This window comes from Babylonia areolata, chromosome 31 (assembly GCF_041734735.1).
Source record: "Babylonia areolata isolate BAREFJ2019XMU chromosome 31, ASM4173473v1, whole genome shotgun sequence".
Classification (NCBI taxonomy): domain Eukaryota; kingdom Metazoa; phylum Mollusca; class Gastropoda; order Neogastropoda; family Buccinidae; genus Babylonia; species Babylonia areolata.
Window position 1 is genome coordinate 14893155 of NC_134906.1, and position 17000 is coordinate 14910154.

Sequence of the window (17000 nt, forward strand, 5' to 3'; positions counted from 1 at the left end):
TGTTTTGGTTGTCAAAGTAGAGGTCTGAGCATATCTGGTGGATGATGCATGGGCTGCATGATTGTGGTGCTGCTCAGGTTGCTTCTGTATTTATTTGTATATGTTGAAGGGGAAACTGGGTGGCTGGAAACATTGTTTTCTGTCTTGAAAAGCCAGCCAAGGCTTTCCTTTAGTAGAAAAAAGATCTCAGCATTACATTTGTAATGATACAAATATTTATTCTTTTTCTTTGATTGATTTTTAAAAAAAATATTTTTAGGAATCTGTTTATTGATCTATTTTTGTTTATTTCCTTTCATTTCATTTCAGTTGTTCATAAACAGATTTTTATCAAAAGAAAAAATACAGACTATGTCACCGTAGCTTCACAACCAGAACCATAATAAAAACACCAGTCTCTTCAATCTGGAGGAGGATGAAAGTTAATCTGATTCTGACAAATGCTCATGACTTAAACCCAAACTCATCTTGATTTTTGATGCACTGACAACTTGAAAACCCCACCATATTATGAACAGGACAAAAAGTAGCATGCTGTGAGTAGCTTAGTATGGTTGCTTGTGAAAAGTTGATGGCTGCCCTTCCTGCAGGCTGGTGTTCCCAAAAATGAGGACAGGATGGCCTGTGAAAAGTGAGGCCACAGAAAATCAGGGACAGGAACAGAGAGTCATCTGCTATGAGTGAACTGTGTCAGTGATCAGATCATAAGGATGGATCTGTATAAGGAGTGCACTAGTAATGACTGGGGTAGAATGGGTTGAAAATAGGTCTGCATGGTGAGAGACAGCCCCCAAGTCATGACAACAGAAACATTTTTCATTACACATACTATGCCCTGGTGCAGACTCAGGTTAGGAGTCTAATTCCTCTCCTGTGCAAAGTACTACTCCACCAGTTTTTGTTCTTACTGCCTCCCAAGTGGCAGCCAAAGGCACTTGACTCTAATTTTCCGTTCTCCATCATGGTGTGTATAGGAACCTGACTTGGGTTGGGGAAAGTCGAAATGGTGGAAAGAGAAGATTGGGCCCTACCTTCCTGTGTGGAGCCCTAGACACAGTGGATATGAATTCACCGCCCAAGAGGCTATTGGACCTTAGAATGGCAGCTGTGAAGGTTGCATGTGTGTTTTTTCAGACGAACATTTCTTCAAACACCAGCTGACGACGCCCGCACTGCGCGCAGCTGCGGCTGTTCCTCCCTTTGTGCCGTCTTTCAGGCATGTGTCGCCTCTGGGTGTGCTGTGTGTGTGTGTTGCTGCAGCCAGTGTGTAGTTTTCTGTGCAGTGTGTGTAACCAGCGTGTAGTGTGTTCAGTGGGATTGTGGCTCACAAACCCATAATTTATCTTTTTTCTTTTCTTTTTTTTTTTCTTTCTTTTTTTTTTTTTTAACTTGTTTACAATCATTGCAGTCCTGTGCTCTTCAAATTAGTATTTTTTTCTTTTTTCATCCCCTTCTTTGTTGCTTTGTTCTTATATTAGAACTAAAAATGTATCCGTTCTTTCTTCTTATATATATATATATATATATATATATATATCACTTCACATGAAGTCCATGTCCTTGTACACATGTACAAGGCAATCTTAAGCTCTTAGATTTACTGTTCTTTTTTGTCTTTTGCATTTTGTTTGTGTGTGTTTGTCATATTAGAACTACACTGTATCCATACTTTTTTTTTTAACAGTTCACTTCACATATAGCCATTGTCCTTGTATACACAATCACTTCACATATAGCCATTGTCCTTGTATACACAATAGTATGTGTGATACTTGTACACTTTTCTTCCTTCTGTGTATGGTTTATTATATATATATATATATATATATATATATATATATTTGTTGTTGTTTTTTTTTTATTATATTTTATTATATTTTCTTTATTTGAATCAGTTTGTTATTGTAAATTTAGTTTTCTGTGGTCCCCATTAAGTTGCAGCTTTTGAGAATTCTACAATTCAATTAACCCCATATGTTTAGCAGTCTTGTTTTTTTCTTCTTAATAGAATTTGTTTACTTCTTTGATTTAAAAAAACAAGTTGAATTGGAACATAATTCTTTATTTTAATCAGAATTATGTTTTTTGTTTTTGACCCCTGTATACACTTAGTGACATTTCTATGAAACGTGCTTTGTGCGCATTCTTTGTTGGTATTTGCTACTTTTTGGAGATTGTTTTTAAAATATATATTTCTTGCTTTTACAAAAAGTGTGAGCACCATTTGAAACATCATTTTATTGCTGCTTCATACGTGCTCTGTGTATCACTCTGGTTGTAGTATGGACTAAAACTGATACTACTTTTTTTGTTGTTGTTGTTGACAAAAAACAACAGATGTCTGTAAGGATGGGGAGCAGGAGGGGAAGAAGGAGTGTTTTGTGCTGTGTAATCCAGTTTACTTCATATATTTATTTACCCCCCCCCCCCCCCCCCCCCCTTTTTTCTGACCTTTTTGCTCTTGGCCTGTTCCATCAGTGTCTGTGTGAAGAGACCCCTTCAAGTTTTTGGTTCATGTGAATGCGTGTGTGTGTGTGTGTATGTGTGTGTGTGTGTGTGTGTGTGTGTGGACTGGAGTTTTGTGTTGTGCCTTTTTTTTCATATATTCATTTTAAAAAAGTTTTTCATTTTCCTCTTGACTCTTCTCCAACACCGGGTTTGCTTCATCAAAGAGCTGTTAATATTTGTGGGCCTTACTTTTTTTCATTTTTTTTTCATGTACTATATTTTATGGACTGTAGGTCAATACTTTTTTTTCTTCAACTTTCAACCATTTTGCCTTAAGATATGGATGTGTCCAAGGCATAGTTGAAATTTGTTGAAACACTGTTGTGATTCAGCATTGTATTGAGGTTAACCTCTGAACCCGGTAATTGTGACATGTGGCAGTCAAAATGAATGAAACCTTCCCATGAATCAGAATAAAAACATTTCAGGAACAACTTACATTCACACAGTTAACACATTAGTGGGAGTGGGCACAAGACGGACACAGGAAGACCAGATGGCTACAGAGCAGACAAGTGAACAGATGTCGCAACATGTGAAGAGAGTTCTGATGGTCACATCAGCTGACATTGACTTTGGCTGAGGAAGATGTAAACATGGCCATGACAACATCAGCAATCAACCCATCTATGCTTGACTTCTAGTTTGTCATTTTGATGTGCACCTTAGAATATGCTGGGTCCTAACTCTTATGGAAAAAAAATCTGGAGGATGCTCCTTATAGTCAGTAAAATATGTTGAGGGGAAAAAAGTAGAATATAAGTAATGAATACAATATATGTATATATACATGTATATATCTATTAAAAAAAAGAAAAAAGAAAAAGAAAATGTGGGCTGATGGAGACGTGATGCCAAACACAGCAGGAGTGTGTGCGACTTGTTCTGTTAGATCTTTTGGACTTGGCCGGCACCTTATCATTCTGTCTGCATGAACTTTCTTTTCCAGCTGTATTTTTGTCTGTTAGGTTGTTTTTTTCAGGTTCTGTGGGGCTGATATTTACTGTTTTCAGCCCTGATATTGCCATGTGTGGTTGGCTTGGTGTTTAGTAAGAAAAAAAAAGTTTCATTGTTCTGTCTGAGGAAGGCCCTGCGAGAAGGTGGAAAGCCCTCCAGATTTTGTGCTTGTCTTTATGTATTTATGCAGTGTATGTTCATATGTTTGTATGTTTCCTGTGCTTTTCTGTGGTCTGGGAAAACTGCGATGCCTGGAAAAAGTTTGGAATTTAGTTTTGTTTTAAAAGTAGAGGGAACCATGTTAAAATTAACAGAAAGTTTTGTTAATGCAGTGATATGTGGTGGTGTGTGAACTAACCCAAAGGATGTGGATGTATTCCCAGTCGCTGTGTGAGTGTGATTTCGACGGCTGCTTTCTTTACAGTGATGACCTGGAAAGGGGGACCACCCAGGGATAATAATTGGTAGTTTTGTCCCTTGTCATACCACCACCCAGGTGTGTGTGACGACTTGTTGATGTTTTTATTTTTTGTTGTTGAAGCTGGTTTTGATTTTGATGTTCTGGAGTTGGCTGTGTTGAGAATTTTAAGTTTTAGCCTTGCTTTTTTGTGATTTTTTAATTTAGCTAATTCTTAAAATAATATTTTGAATTGTAATTTGATTTTTATGGGTGGGTGGGGCAAGTGTGGGTACCTAAACAATAGAGGTATGAGTCAGCTTGCAGAATTGTGAGTGAACAAAGATACTCATTGACTCCCTTTTGATCAAATGTTAGAATTGAATCATCTGCTTGGCAGATGTAGTGTAAAGTGTATATGGATTTGTCAGAACGCAGTGGCGCCTCCTTGAGTAACTGAACTGAATTGAATTGATACATAATTATACTGCCAAAATTGTCGTCATTGTGTTTTGTTGTTGTGATTTGTGTGTTCTTTTCCATTTTTCTTTGTTGGAATGGTAACAAAAGACAAGCATGTAGTTTAAAAAACAAACAAAAAACCGAATCTGTTATCCCTAGCCCATCTCCCTTTCTCCTTAATTTCCCTTGTACTGTTTTCTCCTCTTGGTAATTCAGTTTACTTTTAAAGAAATGGAATAAATTTCTCTTATCATATATATGCAGTATGGTGTCTGGTTGATGTTTAGACTTGATTGAATCATTTATTCTGAAGCCTTGGGGAAATTTTTAGAATCTGAATCGCTGTACTACCAAACCAAAGAAAGAGAAATTGCTGTTTCATTATGACAGATTATTTTACTCTGCCTGTGCTGTTATGTTTTCTTCATATTCTTTGTTTATTAGCTGACGTGAATTATTTTGATTAGACTGTGTTTTGCACCCCTCTCATCTTATTTTGGACTGGTATTTGTGTATGCGATTTTGTAGCTCAAGATGAAAGTTCATTATGATGTTGATGACGACAGAATTCTGTATGATTAATTTTGCTGTGATGCAATTTTGTACTTTTTAGGGGCGTGGGGGGGGGGATACTTCACACTTTTATAATTGTGTTCATTATGAATGTAAATTCTGCTGATTACATATTTATATTCTTATGTTGTTGTTTTTTTGTTTCAAGTGGTTATCATTTTCTCTCTCCCTCTGTGTGTGCATGAATTTGTGTGCAAGCACAAAATATGCACACTTAGGTGTATATTTCTGTGCAATATTTTTTTTCTTCTGAAACGTACATTTGATATCAAAGAAAAACATATTAGAGAGAGGTATAATGCACTCAAGGTCTTAGAACACTTTACCAGAAAGACACATGATTTTGTGCCCTCAAGATTCCATAATGCATTACCAGAAAGACGTCATTTGGTGTGTTGATTTTACTCATTATGTTGTGAGTGTTTGTCTGCCATGAATGACCCAAGACCCTGTATACAGTAACAGAATATAGAATACTTTATGATCTCCAGTATGAAAAATAATTTATTTGGGATGTGAAATACATAAACAATAGATAAGAATCACAATTATTCAGTATGTAAAAAGACATAAAATACATTTGTGGTAACTTTGAGTAAACCACACATACAGTAATCACATCCATATGCATGCAGTAATCATAGTTAAAGGACACAGAAATTACCATACAATAATCAGACATAAACGTATAATATTATGCTGCTTTTTTCAGTGACCCACACCAGCGGGATATTGGAACGCTCCAAGGAGAACTTCAATGAAGCCGGGCTCACACCCCCCAAGTCCAAGTCACCACGCAAATCGGGTCAGCCCATCAAGGACAAGAACTGAACAGGCAGCAAGTTTTTCACCTCCTCCCTGCCCCCACACCCCCCACAGCCCCCTCCTCTCCCTTGTCATTACTGTTCCTCTCACAGCCCATCGCATTTATGTCCTTTCCTATCTCACTCACTCACACACTCACTCAAAAAGAAATGTACCACAGATGCTGTGATTGTAAGGCTGGCGTGTTTCTCTCTTTCCCTCTCCATAGTTATCTTGAGTGTCATGTGACCTGTTTTGAATCTTCGCCCGACCAACGAAAAAAAATCTCCAAAGTATTACGAAGTAGTATTATGCTCCGTAGAATGAATGCTTTGAAAACTGCTGGTTTGGAAATGGGTTTGGTTTTTGCTGTTTTCTGATTACTATGTTGCTTTGAAGAATTATAAACAACCACGTGATACTGTTACAAAATGGTTTGCCGAATAAAAAGTGTTGATGCTGAAAAACAAAAAACGAAACTTCCACTTGAAAGAATTTGTTTTGTTCTGGGACCAATGAGTACGTTTAACTTTGAGAAATGTCTCCATGTGTGTGTGTGTGTGTGTGTGTGTGTGTGTGTGTGTATTGATCTTTTTTGTGTCAAACCATTCGCTTGATGATGCATCCACTCTGGAGCAGATGGAATCAAAATATTTTTACATTTACTGTCATTTACAAACACTCACATATTCTTCCCCCTTCCCTTCATTTGAAGGAGAGAAGGGATGTCTTCAGTGGATAAGACGTATTTGCTCTAGAGTTGGTGGATGTATTTTGGGGAAAAAAGTTGTTGTTTTTTTCTGTATTTGAATTTTAATGTGTGTGCCATACGTTTTATGTGTGGTATACATGCTTTGTTGATTTGTTGGTTGTTGTTTTGTTTTGGTGTGGTCAGGTATAGTTTGTTCACTGCACTTTTTCCCTCTTTGTATGTTGTGTGTCATTCCCCTTGACACAAACAGTATACATAGACAAAGGGGAAAATGACATGCAGTATGTTGTATGTCATTTTCCTCTTTGTGTTTGTATATTGTGTGTTTGTCATTTTTTCCATTTGTGTACGTATACTGTATGCCATTTCCCCCTATGTGTGTGCATACAGTGTCATTTTCCCTTTTGTGTGTGCATACAGTGTCATTTTCCCCTTTGTGTGTGCATACAGTGTCATTTCCCCCTTTGTGTGTGCATACAGTGTCATTTTCCCTTTTGTGTGTGCATACAGTGTCATTTCCCCCTTTGTGTGTGCATACAGTGTCATTTTCCCCTTTGTGTGTGCATACAGTGTCATTTTCCCCTATGTGTGTGCATACAGTGTCATTTTCCCCTTTGTGTGTGCATACAGTGTCATTTTCCCCTTTGTGTGTGCATACAGTGTCATTTTCCCCTATGTGTGTGCATACAGTGTCATTTTCCCCTTTGTGTGTGCATACAGTGTCATTTTCCCCTTTGTGTGTGCATACAGTGTCATTTCCCCTATGTGTGTGCATACAGTGTCATTTTCCCCTTTGTGTGTGCATACAGTGTCATTTTCCCCTTTGTGTGTGCATACAGTGTCATTTTCCCCTATGTGTGTGCATACAGTGTCATTTTCCCTTTTGTGTGTGCATACAGTGTCATTTTCCCCTTTGTGTGTGCATACAGTGTCATTTCCCCCTTTGTGTGTGCATACAGTGTCATTTTCCCTTTTGTGTGCTTGCAGTGTCATTTTCACTTTGTAAACTGTCTGTCCTTTCCTTTAACCTGCTTTCGTGTCTGTTAACTCCACGACTGCTGAACCCTGGTGAAAGTAGATCACTGTGGGATGAGTTCGCCAATGTTATTACTACATTCTTGTGTACCTTTCATTGGTTTGGTTTTGCTGACCAAAAGTAAGGCAGTCCCAGGAGGAAGTCCAGATACAGAATGGTGACTGACATCCTGACCAGTAAAGTCGGTCTTGTCTCAGTGAGGTGACAGCCCTTCACTGACATCCTGACCTGTAAGGTCTGTCTTGTCTCAGTGAGGTGACAGCACTTCACTGACATCCTGACCTGTAAGGTCTGTCTCAGTGAGGTGACAGCCCTTCACTGACATCCTGACCTGTAAGGTCTGTCTTGTCTCAGTGAGGTGACAGCACTTCACTGATGAGCGTACTCAGCAGCAGTCGAAAGGTTAACCTAGCATGTTTTGTGAAAGTGTGCACTGTAATTTGCGATCTACAAAAAGCAGTTTTTTGCCCCCTTGAAAAGATGTGTGTGTTTTTCTCTCTTTTTTTTATATTTTATTTTATTTTATTTTATTTTTTTAATAACTGTGATTTTGAATTACACCTTGCTGAAATCTGGAACTCATTCTCCGTGAGTATGCAGTCCAGAAACATCTCTGACAACCACAGAAGAGATGAGTTTTGTTGTTGAAGACAGCCAGTGTAGTGGTTCCTCTCTGATTTTCAGTGGTCTTGGCAGTCCTTGGATATACACTGGCTGACTTAGAAGGACTTAAGTGCCAGTTGTGGGCTGTCGTAGTTTATTTGATTTTTTACTGTCAGTTTGACATGGGTGGGTAGTGCACCAAACCAATGACTTGTAGATCGTGGGTTACAGTAGTGTCTTTAGAAAAGTTATGAACCTCAGTTGATATCATTGTGATCTCATTTGGCTAGTCCCCATCCTTTGAGTGGTAATTATTGGATGTCACTTCTAATCCTTTCACACACATAATTTTGTACAGACACAAACACACTTGTATAAAAATCAGATCAGACATTTTGCAGACATCATGACGTCACTCACACACACGCATACACACATACACACACGAGAAGCATCAACTGTAAGTGACACCAACATGCACAATGACCCCATGCTGTGTGGGTTTCCCCCAGGCATTTGGATTGCCTCACTTCTTTTTTCGTTTTGGCCATGGGCACATCATGTTTGACCACTTTTCGCAAATGTACTGCAAGCTTGATGCAAATATACTGTGAGCCCTCGATTAGTTTTTCCGTCATTAATTGAATAATTTCTTTTCTAAAAGGCAAAAAATCTGATTTTTCATAACCAGAAAAAAAAGAGCAATAGCAGATTTAATTTAACGGGATAAGAGAAAAAATGCTTCTTCCAGAATGGTTTTTTTTAAAAAAGACCCAAAACAACTTATCAGTTTGAAATAAAGTTTATAGCACTTATGTCTCTGTAAAAAAATATTCATAGGTTATAATATTATGTACCTTGTGGAACGTGAACGTTTAAGAAAACTGGTCAAATATGAAGTGCACAAGACAGCCATTAATGTCTTCTCCATGCATTTGTTTCAGTATTTTGGTTCCGTTTTTTAGCTCTCTTTTTTAAAGATTTTTTTTTTTGCACTTAATATTTTGAAGTGAGGCTTTCCCCAGAGTGCTTGTTTTGAGCCTGTTTTCTACATTTTAACATGGCCTTGCCCCTAATTTGTGTGCATCCTTGTGACCCAGGCTTGTGGCATCAAGGAACTGACAACATTCTGTCACAGAACTGGCTGACGTGGTGTGAGATGAACGACGATGATGTTGGTGATAACAGCGCCAGTGTGACACCTTTTTCCTTGACATTGAGAGGTTGTGAACACTTCCCCAGCATTCTGGGGAATACTTCTTCCAAGGTTGAACTACATAACCATCAGAATTAAAGAAAAAAAAAGGAATAAAAATCTAAATGATCATACACAAAAAGGAAAGTTCAATTAAAAAAAAAAAAAATGGCACTATTGTACTCTATGCTGGTGATTTAAAACTGATAAATGATAATGAGATAGTACTCTCATGTATTAGATATGTATTAAAAAAAAAAAAAAGTCTTCATTGGCTCTTTTTTCCATAACTTTCAGAACACACACAAAAAAAGAGAAAAAAAGTATTGAAAGCAGTCCATCAGAGCAGAGGGATTTAATCGAAGTATTGGATGAAAACAGAAACATGGAAAAGATTTTGTCCATGAATGATGGAAAGTTGAGACATTCCATCAATAAACAAACCAAAGACAGCTTGCATGTCATAGCCAGTGATGAAGCGCCCTCTGTGTTGTGTCTGCACTATTGTGTTTGCTCTTGCTTGTTCCCTTAACTAGTGTGTCCATGGTTCAGTCATTTATCTAGTTAGAGATTTATGCAGTTTCAAAGTCACACTCAGTGACCATCTTAAGTTATTTTATTTATTTTTATTGATTTTTTTTTTAATGGAGACGAGTCTGAGAATCTTAAAATTTGTTAAAACAGATGAATCTGAAAATTGGGAAAATTAGAAATTGAAAATTCAAAGAATGGAGATAAATTTGAGAAATCCGAAAGAAAAAAAAAAAGTAGATCTTTTCTGCTGTCTGTTCAGCCAATGTCACTATCAGACCACACCCTCAGTCACTTGTGGTCATGAGGCAGTTTGTTCATTTGAACAGATGCAGACTCTTTTCGTTGTCACTCTCTCAACAGCGACACAGTGGCCCATGGTTTTCTTCAAGGGTGATACTTTCATCAGATTCGGAAGTTGCACGCATTTGTCAGATTAACTGACTTCTCATTGGTGTATATATAACCTTATCAACAGAAACAATTAAGAAACAAATAAACCAGTGGTACTGTTTCACTCATGTATGCTTGTTGTGTGTATTGTATGTCATGTAGTAGGCTGGAGGGGAAAAAAACAAGAACACCACCCCAGCCCCCTCCGAAAAAACAAACCCACCTCTTAACTCCAAAACCCAAATCAGCTACAAGTAATACCGACTCGATCTAAGATATTTGCAGCGAAAAGCATGCATTTTTTTTTCAATTTACAGCCCACGCCAATAACAGTTTTGACAAATCTGTTTCATTATTTCACTACAAGCAACAGAAATTGAAAGAAATATATGTTCTGTCTTGTGTACATACTGTGTTAAACATTGCTTCCTATTCTACGTTAGTTATTACGTCCATTTTTTTCGGATTTGTTTCTTAGTTCCAAATCGAAAGTTACATTTTCATCACTGTTTGAATGTCTCGCTTTGATCAGTTTGACCACATTTTGCTTCTTCTGTTCCACCCTAATAATCTTTCGTCATTTGTTGTGCTTATATGTTTGTTTGTTGTTTTTTTAGTGATTTGAGATTCACTGACAAATGTATTGTACAGTCAATGCTATTTATGAACAATTCCGTATCTGTATGAGGCAATGTCCCAATTTTACACTTGTGTTCAGGGGAGAAAAAAATCAGTTCTATGAATGCCTTTATTGTATGTCATCGCCTCCACAATCAGCCCTATGCATGTATACCCATTTTCTGCCAAAGCTTAACAGCTTAGCATGTGTATCAAGTATTATCTTGATACCTGTAACGTCTTCCAGTCTGCTCTTTTGTTGAAACGAATAGTTGTAAAATAGATTCCTTAAGTCTGTGCCTTCAGTGTGCTTTGGAAGAAAAACAATAGTGTGTGTGTTTTTAACTAAGTGTTGATGATGATTAATTTGGCATTTCCTTTCTTCTATTCTGCAGTTAACAGATAGCTTTGTTCTGCTTTCTTTCACAAGTTTGCTTTCTGGGTCGGATGTGTATGAAGGGTGACAAAAGAAACTCTGTCATGCACAGGAACTCCTCATACCACATGTACATACATGTTTATATATATACTGGAGGTACTGCTAATAAAAATGTGGTCACATCATGGATTTTGATTGGATTTCATTTTTAAATTAACCAGTGTTGAAACAATGGAACCGTTGCACTGAAACTGATGGAAATCAAACAATAAATATTGCTTGTGTTAAAACTTCCATGTTTGGGTGTTTTGGTATATTTATCTCTGTGTGTGAGAAAGAGATTGTGTGTGGGGGTAGGGTGGGGGTGCGCTCATTTGAAAAGAAATGAGTCTGTGTAGAATGTGTGTGTGTGTGTGCATGTGTGTGTACATTGTTTTCAAATCAGAATAGATTTCTAGTAACTGGCAATCCCCTCCCGCGCCCCCCCCCCCCCCCAACACTTCGCCTTAATTTTACTTTGGTATCAAGACACTTCAGCCAAACAACCCTGGATCCTGGCTGCAAACTTTTCAGTATTATAAAAATCAGTCACTCCCACTCATGACTTGATTCAAGGAATGGGAGTCTTGATATTCAAAGTGGGCATGTGAAAACATCACATCACAGGGCATACAGTTCTGACCAGTCTCGCATAGAAACAGAACAAGACCACGCTGACACATGACTGGCATTTCATTATCATGCGATGATTTAATTTACTGAAATGCTTGACAACATACCAAGTCAATAATCAACTGGTTTTTATAACAAAGTACTATTTGAATTTTTTGTGGTAACAAATTGGGTTAACGACATTGACATTTCGCTTATTCAGCAAGATCAACATTGTAGGCGACTAGTCTGAACAAGAATGTATGGTCAATGATCGTGGCAAGATTTTTTCAACAAGAATAGTATATAATAAAAAAAAAATAAAAAAACGCGCAAAAAAACCAGAAAGGTCAAAGGAACCATAGCCTTTCTGGCAGTGAAATTGTATCCACGGTGTCTAGGGCTTGACAGGGCCCAATCCTCTAATGCCATTTCAACCTTCCCCAACCAACCTTGGGTACTCTTTCACACCTGGATGCTGGATGGAGTGAGGAAAATGGAGGAAAGTACCTTTCCAAAGGACATGTCATGCTGAACTGCGGCCTCAAACCCGTGACACTGGATCAGAAGTCCGACTGACTGCCATGGCACCTCCTTCAACAAGAGTGATGGTCATCAGATGTACATGAAAAGCTTTGCTGAAAGAACGGTAATGATAACAGTGAGATCAGTCAGGAATCCTTGGTCCATCACATCTTTCATCTTTTGCTGCTTTGTGTTAGCCCAGCCCACCACACAGAAGCCACATCAGCACAGGAAAACGGTACATTTTGGTCCCATAGATGTTACAATCTGGTATGAGGGAAAAAGTAATAAAAAAAAAAAACCCTGGAAAAAAATAGGCAAATATTCAGTAAATACACATAAACATAGAACATGCCTTTGACGTTGACCATTCTGTCCACAACACAACAAACATTGACCTAGACATTCACGGGATCTCTAACTTGCATGTTTGATGTTTTGCACAAAGGGGGTTCAGGCTCTAGCAGGTCTTCACTCTGCTGATCTGGGAGATCAGAAAAATCTACACCCTTCACCTTTGAAACGCAGCTGGAGTTCAAATCCAGGACAAAAGGATCAGAGGTCCAGTGCTCTGATGAATTGGCTATTGTGCTCATCTTTGTGGATGAACCAGATAAGCAACCAGTGACAAAGTCTGTTTTGACAGGTCCCCAAAGCAGGCACAGGCCATAGCAACATTGTTTTCTATCATCATTGCACATCAATTTCCCTTGTGGTGGACTGGAAGAAAAAGGGCTGAGTGTGAACTGACAGAACAGCTGAGTAGATAAAAGTTTTGGACTTTCAATCTGAAGATCCCGAGTTCAAATCTGCACCTGGTGGAGGCTTTTACCAATATCCCAGACCAGCAGATGTGCAGACCTGCTTGTGCTTGAACCATTTCCATGAGCATATATATCTCCATCATGCATGCAGGAGATAAAAGTACACATTAAAGATTGTCTATGTTGGTGGGTTATAGAGACGTGAACATATCCAGCATGTGGACCCCCCAAACTGAATATGACTGACAACATGGTGGGTAAAACAGTCATGAATGCTCTTAAAATAAGTCCACTCATTGAAGAGTGAATGTGGGAATTTCAGCCTACAAACGGGAGGGAAAATAACCTAATTATTTTTCAATATTAATAATTAAATGAAGCAGTGAAGGTGATTATGGGATGGGGAAATGGGTTTCAAATTGGGTAGCGCTGAAGTGTAGCGATGCACTCTCCCTGGGGAAAGCAGCCCGAATTTCACACAGAGAAATCTGTTGTGATAAAAAAAGAGAGAAATACAATACAATACAAATGGTGTGAAGGTCTGAATAACTCAGGTGAATCACTGAGTAACTGAATCTATAACCCTCACTGATCAGTGAATGTCTCAGCCACAACCACAACAAACCAAAGGGAAGCGGACTATGCAACTGCAAGGCTTTTTTTGTCCTCTTCATCATGCCAACAACTTTTTCTCTTGCTATCACACACACACACAAATCAACACTGTCACACAGTGAACACACAAATACACACTGTCACACAGTGACACACACATGCACACCTATCTGGCATAATCTTTTTGACAAAAGTTTTCAGTAACTGCATGGAATCAAGCTTTTCATCACAAGTCGTTTAAAGCAAGCTCTGAGAGGAGAAACTCAGAATTACAGATCATACATTTCAACACTACTAAATCAACAATTATCATGAGATTCTACCAGAAGACAACCATTCATCATTGAAGTTTGTTGCTTCATGAGAACATCTTGCTCAACCCCTGAGCCATCTGTGACTCGGACACAGCCAGTTTGGAGTTCACAGTATGCATCAAGTCCAGCAATGCACGGTTGTTCGGCTCCTTCTTCAGCCCCATCTCCAGGTCTTCTTGTGCCAGCAAATAGTTCCCTAAACTGACGTTTGCGGAAGCCCGGCGGAACATTGCCTTGACGTTGGAAGGATCAAGGTTCAATGCTTGTGTACAGTTTGTGATCACATGTCCGTGATGACCTGATTTCATCTGGCACGCCGCCAGGTTGAGGTAACACTGACACAGAAGTTGCTGATGAGACTTTGCTGCTGACTCGTCATCTTCAAAGTAGTAAGGAAGGATGGACAGCAGGATGCGAACTGCAATGCGGAATTGAGAGAACGCCGCAAAAACATTGCCTTCTTTGAACAGCTTCGCCCCTTTTTCCTTGTGGGCGGCAGCAGACGCGCACTTCTCTGCAGGAGTCAGTCGCCAGGAAGGTGTGGCTGAGGTGAAGTGGTGCAAAGTGATGTGAAAGACGAACTGTCCCTCCAGATTCTTCAACCCACTGACGCAGACTTCTGCCGTTTCTCCCTTCTTCATGGACATCAAAGCGGCATCAATCAAACATGACATAGGCGTGACCCCCTCTCCTAGCTGCACTGTGCTCTGACCTGCCGAGTACCCCAGATGGGAGAGGTCAAGGTCACTGGCACACTGAATGGTGACTGTGCAGCTCGCCCCCCACACTGGTCCACACAACCCTTCCCCTTTCTGCACCACTCTCTTCTCACACACCCCCTCCGGTAAACGCCAGACCTTGCTGTGAGCGTCCTGTGGCGTTTCTGAGCTGACAGTTCCGCAAGGCTCAGGATGGACGGGCAGATTGGTCATCTTGTGCTCCGTATTCATCATGTCTGAGGAGGCGGGGTCTTCCCCTTTCCAGGCGTCCTGGCTTGATGTGGTTCCTCCATCACATGTGTCCATGGCAGATGTCTCCCCGTCAATCTCCATGGTGGTGGTCTGGTGTTCCATTGCGCCCGTGTCCATTGCAGGGAGAGGACAGCTGAAAGCACATTGTCAGAACACATTATGTACTGAATGCAAGTTGGAGAATGAAAGGATATGTAGAATGCAACATCCCTCTCTCTCTCTTATAAACGTGCACACACGAAAAAAGGGGGAGGAAGAAGAGACAGAGAAAGAAAGAACACATGCCCTCATGTATGTATGTGTGTGTGTGTGCATATGTGTGTATTCACATGTTATATTTTGTGTGTGTGTGTGTGTGTGTGTGTGTGGTTTCATGTTGTTGTTTTTTTCCCGACTCTGTTGGGGTTGCAAAGGTTCATCAAAAATACTTGCATGTGAGAATGACTGACAGCGGGAAAGTGACACAGACAGACAGACAGACAGACAGAAAGTGTGTTTGTTGGAGGGGGTTGGGAGGAGACAGACAGACAGAGGTAGATATACACACAATGGCTAAATAAATATCCGTTTGATATTCATAATACTCATAATGCACACAAAGCATTACCCACGAGGGATAACCGGCGACTGTAAAATTCGCACGGACCACATCGATCTCAAAAGAAACAGCGACATATGATTAGCTCAGTGATGTAATACGTTTGAAAACATATCTTACGCTATACAAAATAGGTTGAAGTATGCTTACCAAACAATGCCACTCGTATAATGTTGATATTATGGTGTCTACCAGTTTTGCGTTCAAGGGGGGTAACTATTCCGAAATGGCGACGTCAGTTCCTCTGACAACTATGATGGTGGAGTCACAGCATTGTGAATGGGATGTGTAATTTTGATGATTTATTTCTCCTTTTGCACATGAGTCTTCTGAGAACTAGTGAAGGAGGTTAGTTGATACAAACATATTGCTCGTTCTAGAAATTTTCAGAATCGTCTTGAAACTGTTTTACAGCCATATCGGTGAAAATTATTTTTGCAACTGGTGACAAGAACTTTGTCATCGGTGCTTCTTCTTGTAGCAGTACTGTATGTTTACACAGTGCGTAACTTGGTTGGACCTTGGTAGTATTGTAGTAAGTAAATAAAGAATGTCCGTAAACGACTACTTCTTTAGGCCAGATTATTCATTTTTAAACGCACATTTTTCTATCACAATTGCTAAGCAGCGATAAAACATTTCAAGCATTTTCCAGTAAAAATACGCGTGTAATATCACACACACACACACACACACACACACACACACACACACGCACACACACACACACACACTCTCTCTCTCTCTGTCTCTGTCTGTCTGTCTCTCTCTTTTTCTATCACACACACACACACACACACACACACACACACACACACACACACACACACACTGTAAGTAATCTACTCATTCATTGTCCAAGCATAAGACATTTAATTCCTAAAGATGTAGTTGATGACTTTTCTTCCAATATTTCATTAGCCACTGGAACGATTTTGAATGATTATTCATTGCTTAGAATGTTTTCGGAAATTTTAAACTCCAGTCCAGTTGGTATGCTCCTTTGATGTGTTATAATTAATGTTGTTATTTATATTAACATTGTTGTAGGTTAATACTTGTTGATATGCATATACATATTCTCCTTCCCATGACACCTCATTCAATACACACCACAGTCTCTTTAGACCTTTTTCTTATAATATACTTTTCCTCTGATACATAACATGAATACTTTTTACACTAATATTCACATGCATTCCTTTTCCTTTATCCACTTCCTTACTCCTTTCTGTCTAAAAACACTTATAGTGAATAGACGTTAAACTGAAGATAAAACACACACACACTCACTCTGTTTTCGTTCTCAAACACAAGAAACAGTATTGTGTGTCGCCAGCCCAACCACAGCATTCCATTTTCAAGAGAGTGGACGTCGTCAGTTTTGGGATTTA

General features: G+C 39.2%; 3 protein-coding genes across 11 annotated transcripts in view; 2 read left to right on the plus strand and 1 right to left on the minus strand.

Moving 5' to 3' along the window:
• Nucleotides 1-8811, plus strand: part of LOC143276177 (uncharacterized) — a 116054-nt gene extending 107243 nt beyond the window's left edge. For 5 of the 7 annotated variants that reach the window (XM_076580602.1, XM_076580603.1, XM_076580605.1 and 2 more), the window contains 2 exons: nt 1135-1216; nt 5610-8811. In XM_076580602.1, coding sequence (XP_076436717.1) covers nt 1135-1216; nt 5610-5658 — 131 coding nt within the window. In that variant the 3' untranslated portion in view covers nt 5659-8811. The remainder of the gene's footprint in view (nt 1-1134; nt 1217-5609) is intronic. The other 2 variants (XR_013053515.1, XM_076580604.1) reach the window with 2 other exon arrangements.
• A 3093-nt stretch (nt 8812-11904) lies between these two features.
• Nucleotides 11905-15824, minus strand: LOC143275909 (FK506-binding protein-like). The gene is made up of 2 exons (XM_076580236.1): nt 15757-15824; nt 11905-15141 (listed from the first exon to the last, which is right to left on the minus strand). Exon 2 carries the CDS (start codon nt 15123-15125, stop codon nt 14082-14084), a length of 1044 nt encoding a protein of 347 aa, XP_076436351.1. The 5' UTR covers nt 15126-15141; nt 15757-15824; the 3' UTR covers nt 11905-14081.
• Nucleotides 15825-15852: 28 nt separating this feature from the next.
• The window catches only part of LOC143275847 (uncharacterized), a 62419-nt gene continuing 61271 nt past the window's right edge, over nt 15853-17000 (plus strand). For all 3 annotated transcript variants that reach the window (XM_076580136.1, XM_076580137.1, XM_076580138.1), the window contains exon 1: nt 15853-15954. The gene's annotated coding sequence lies outside the window, so the exon portion shown is untranslated. The remainder of the gene's footprint in view (nt 15955-17000) is intronic.

Bases quoted from the DNA above. Each gene is read 5' to 3' on its own strand.
- LOC143275909 (XM_076580236.1), bottom strand. From the start codon at position 15,125: ATGGACACGGGCGCAATGGAACACCAGACCACCACCATGGAGATTGAC.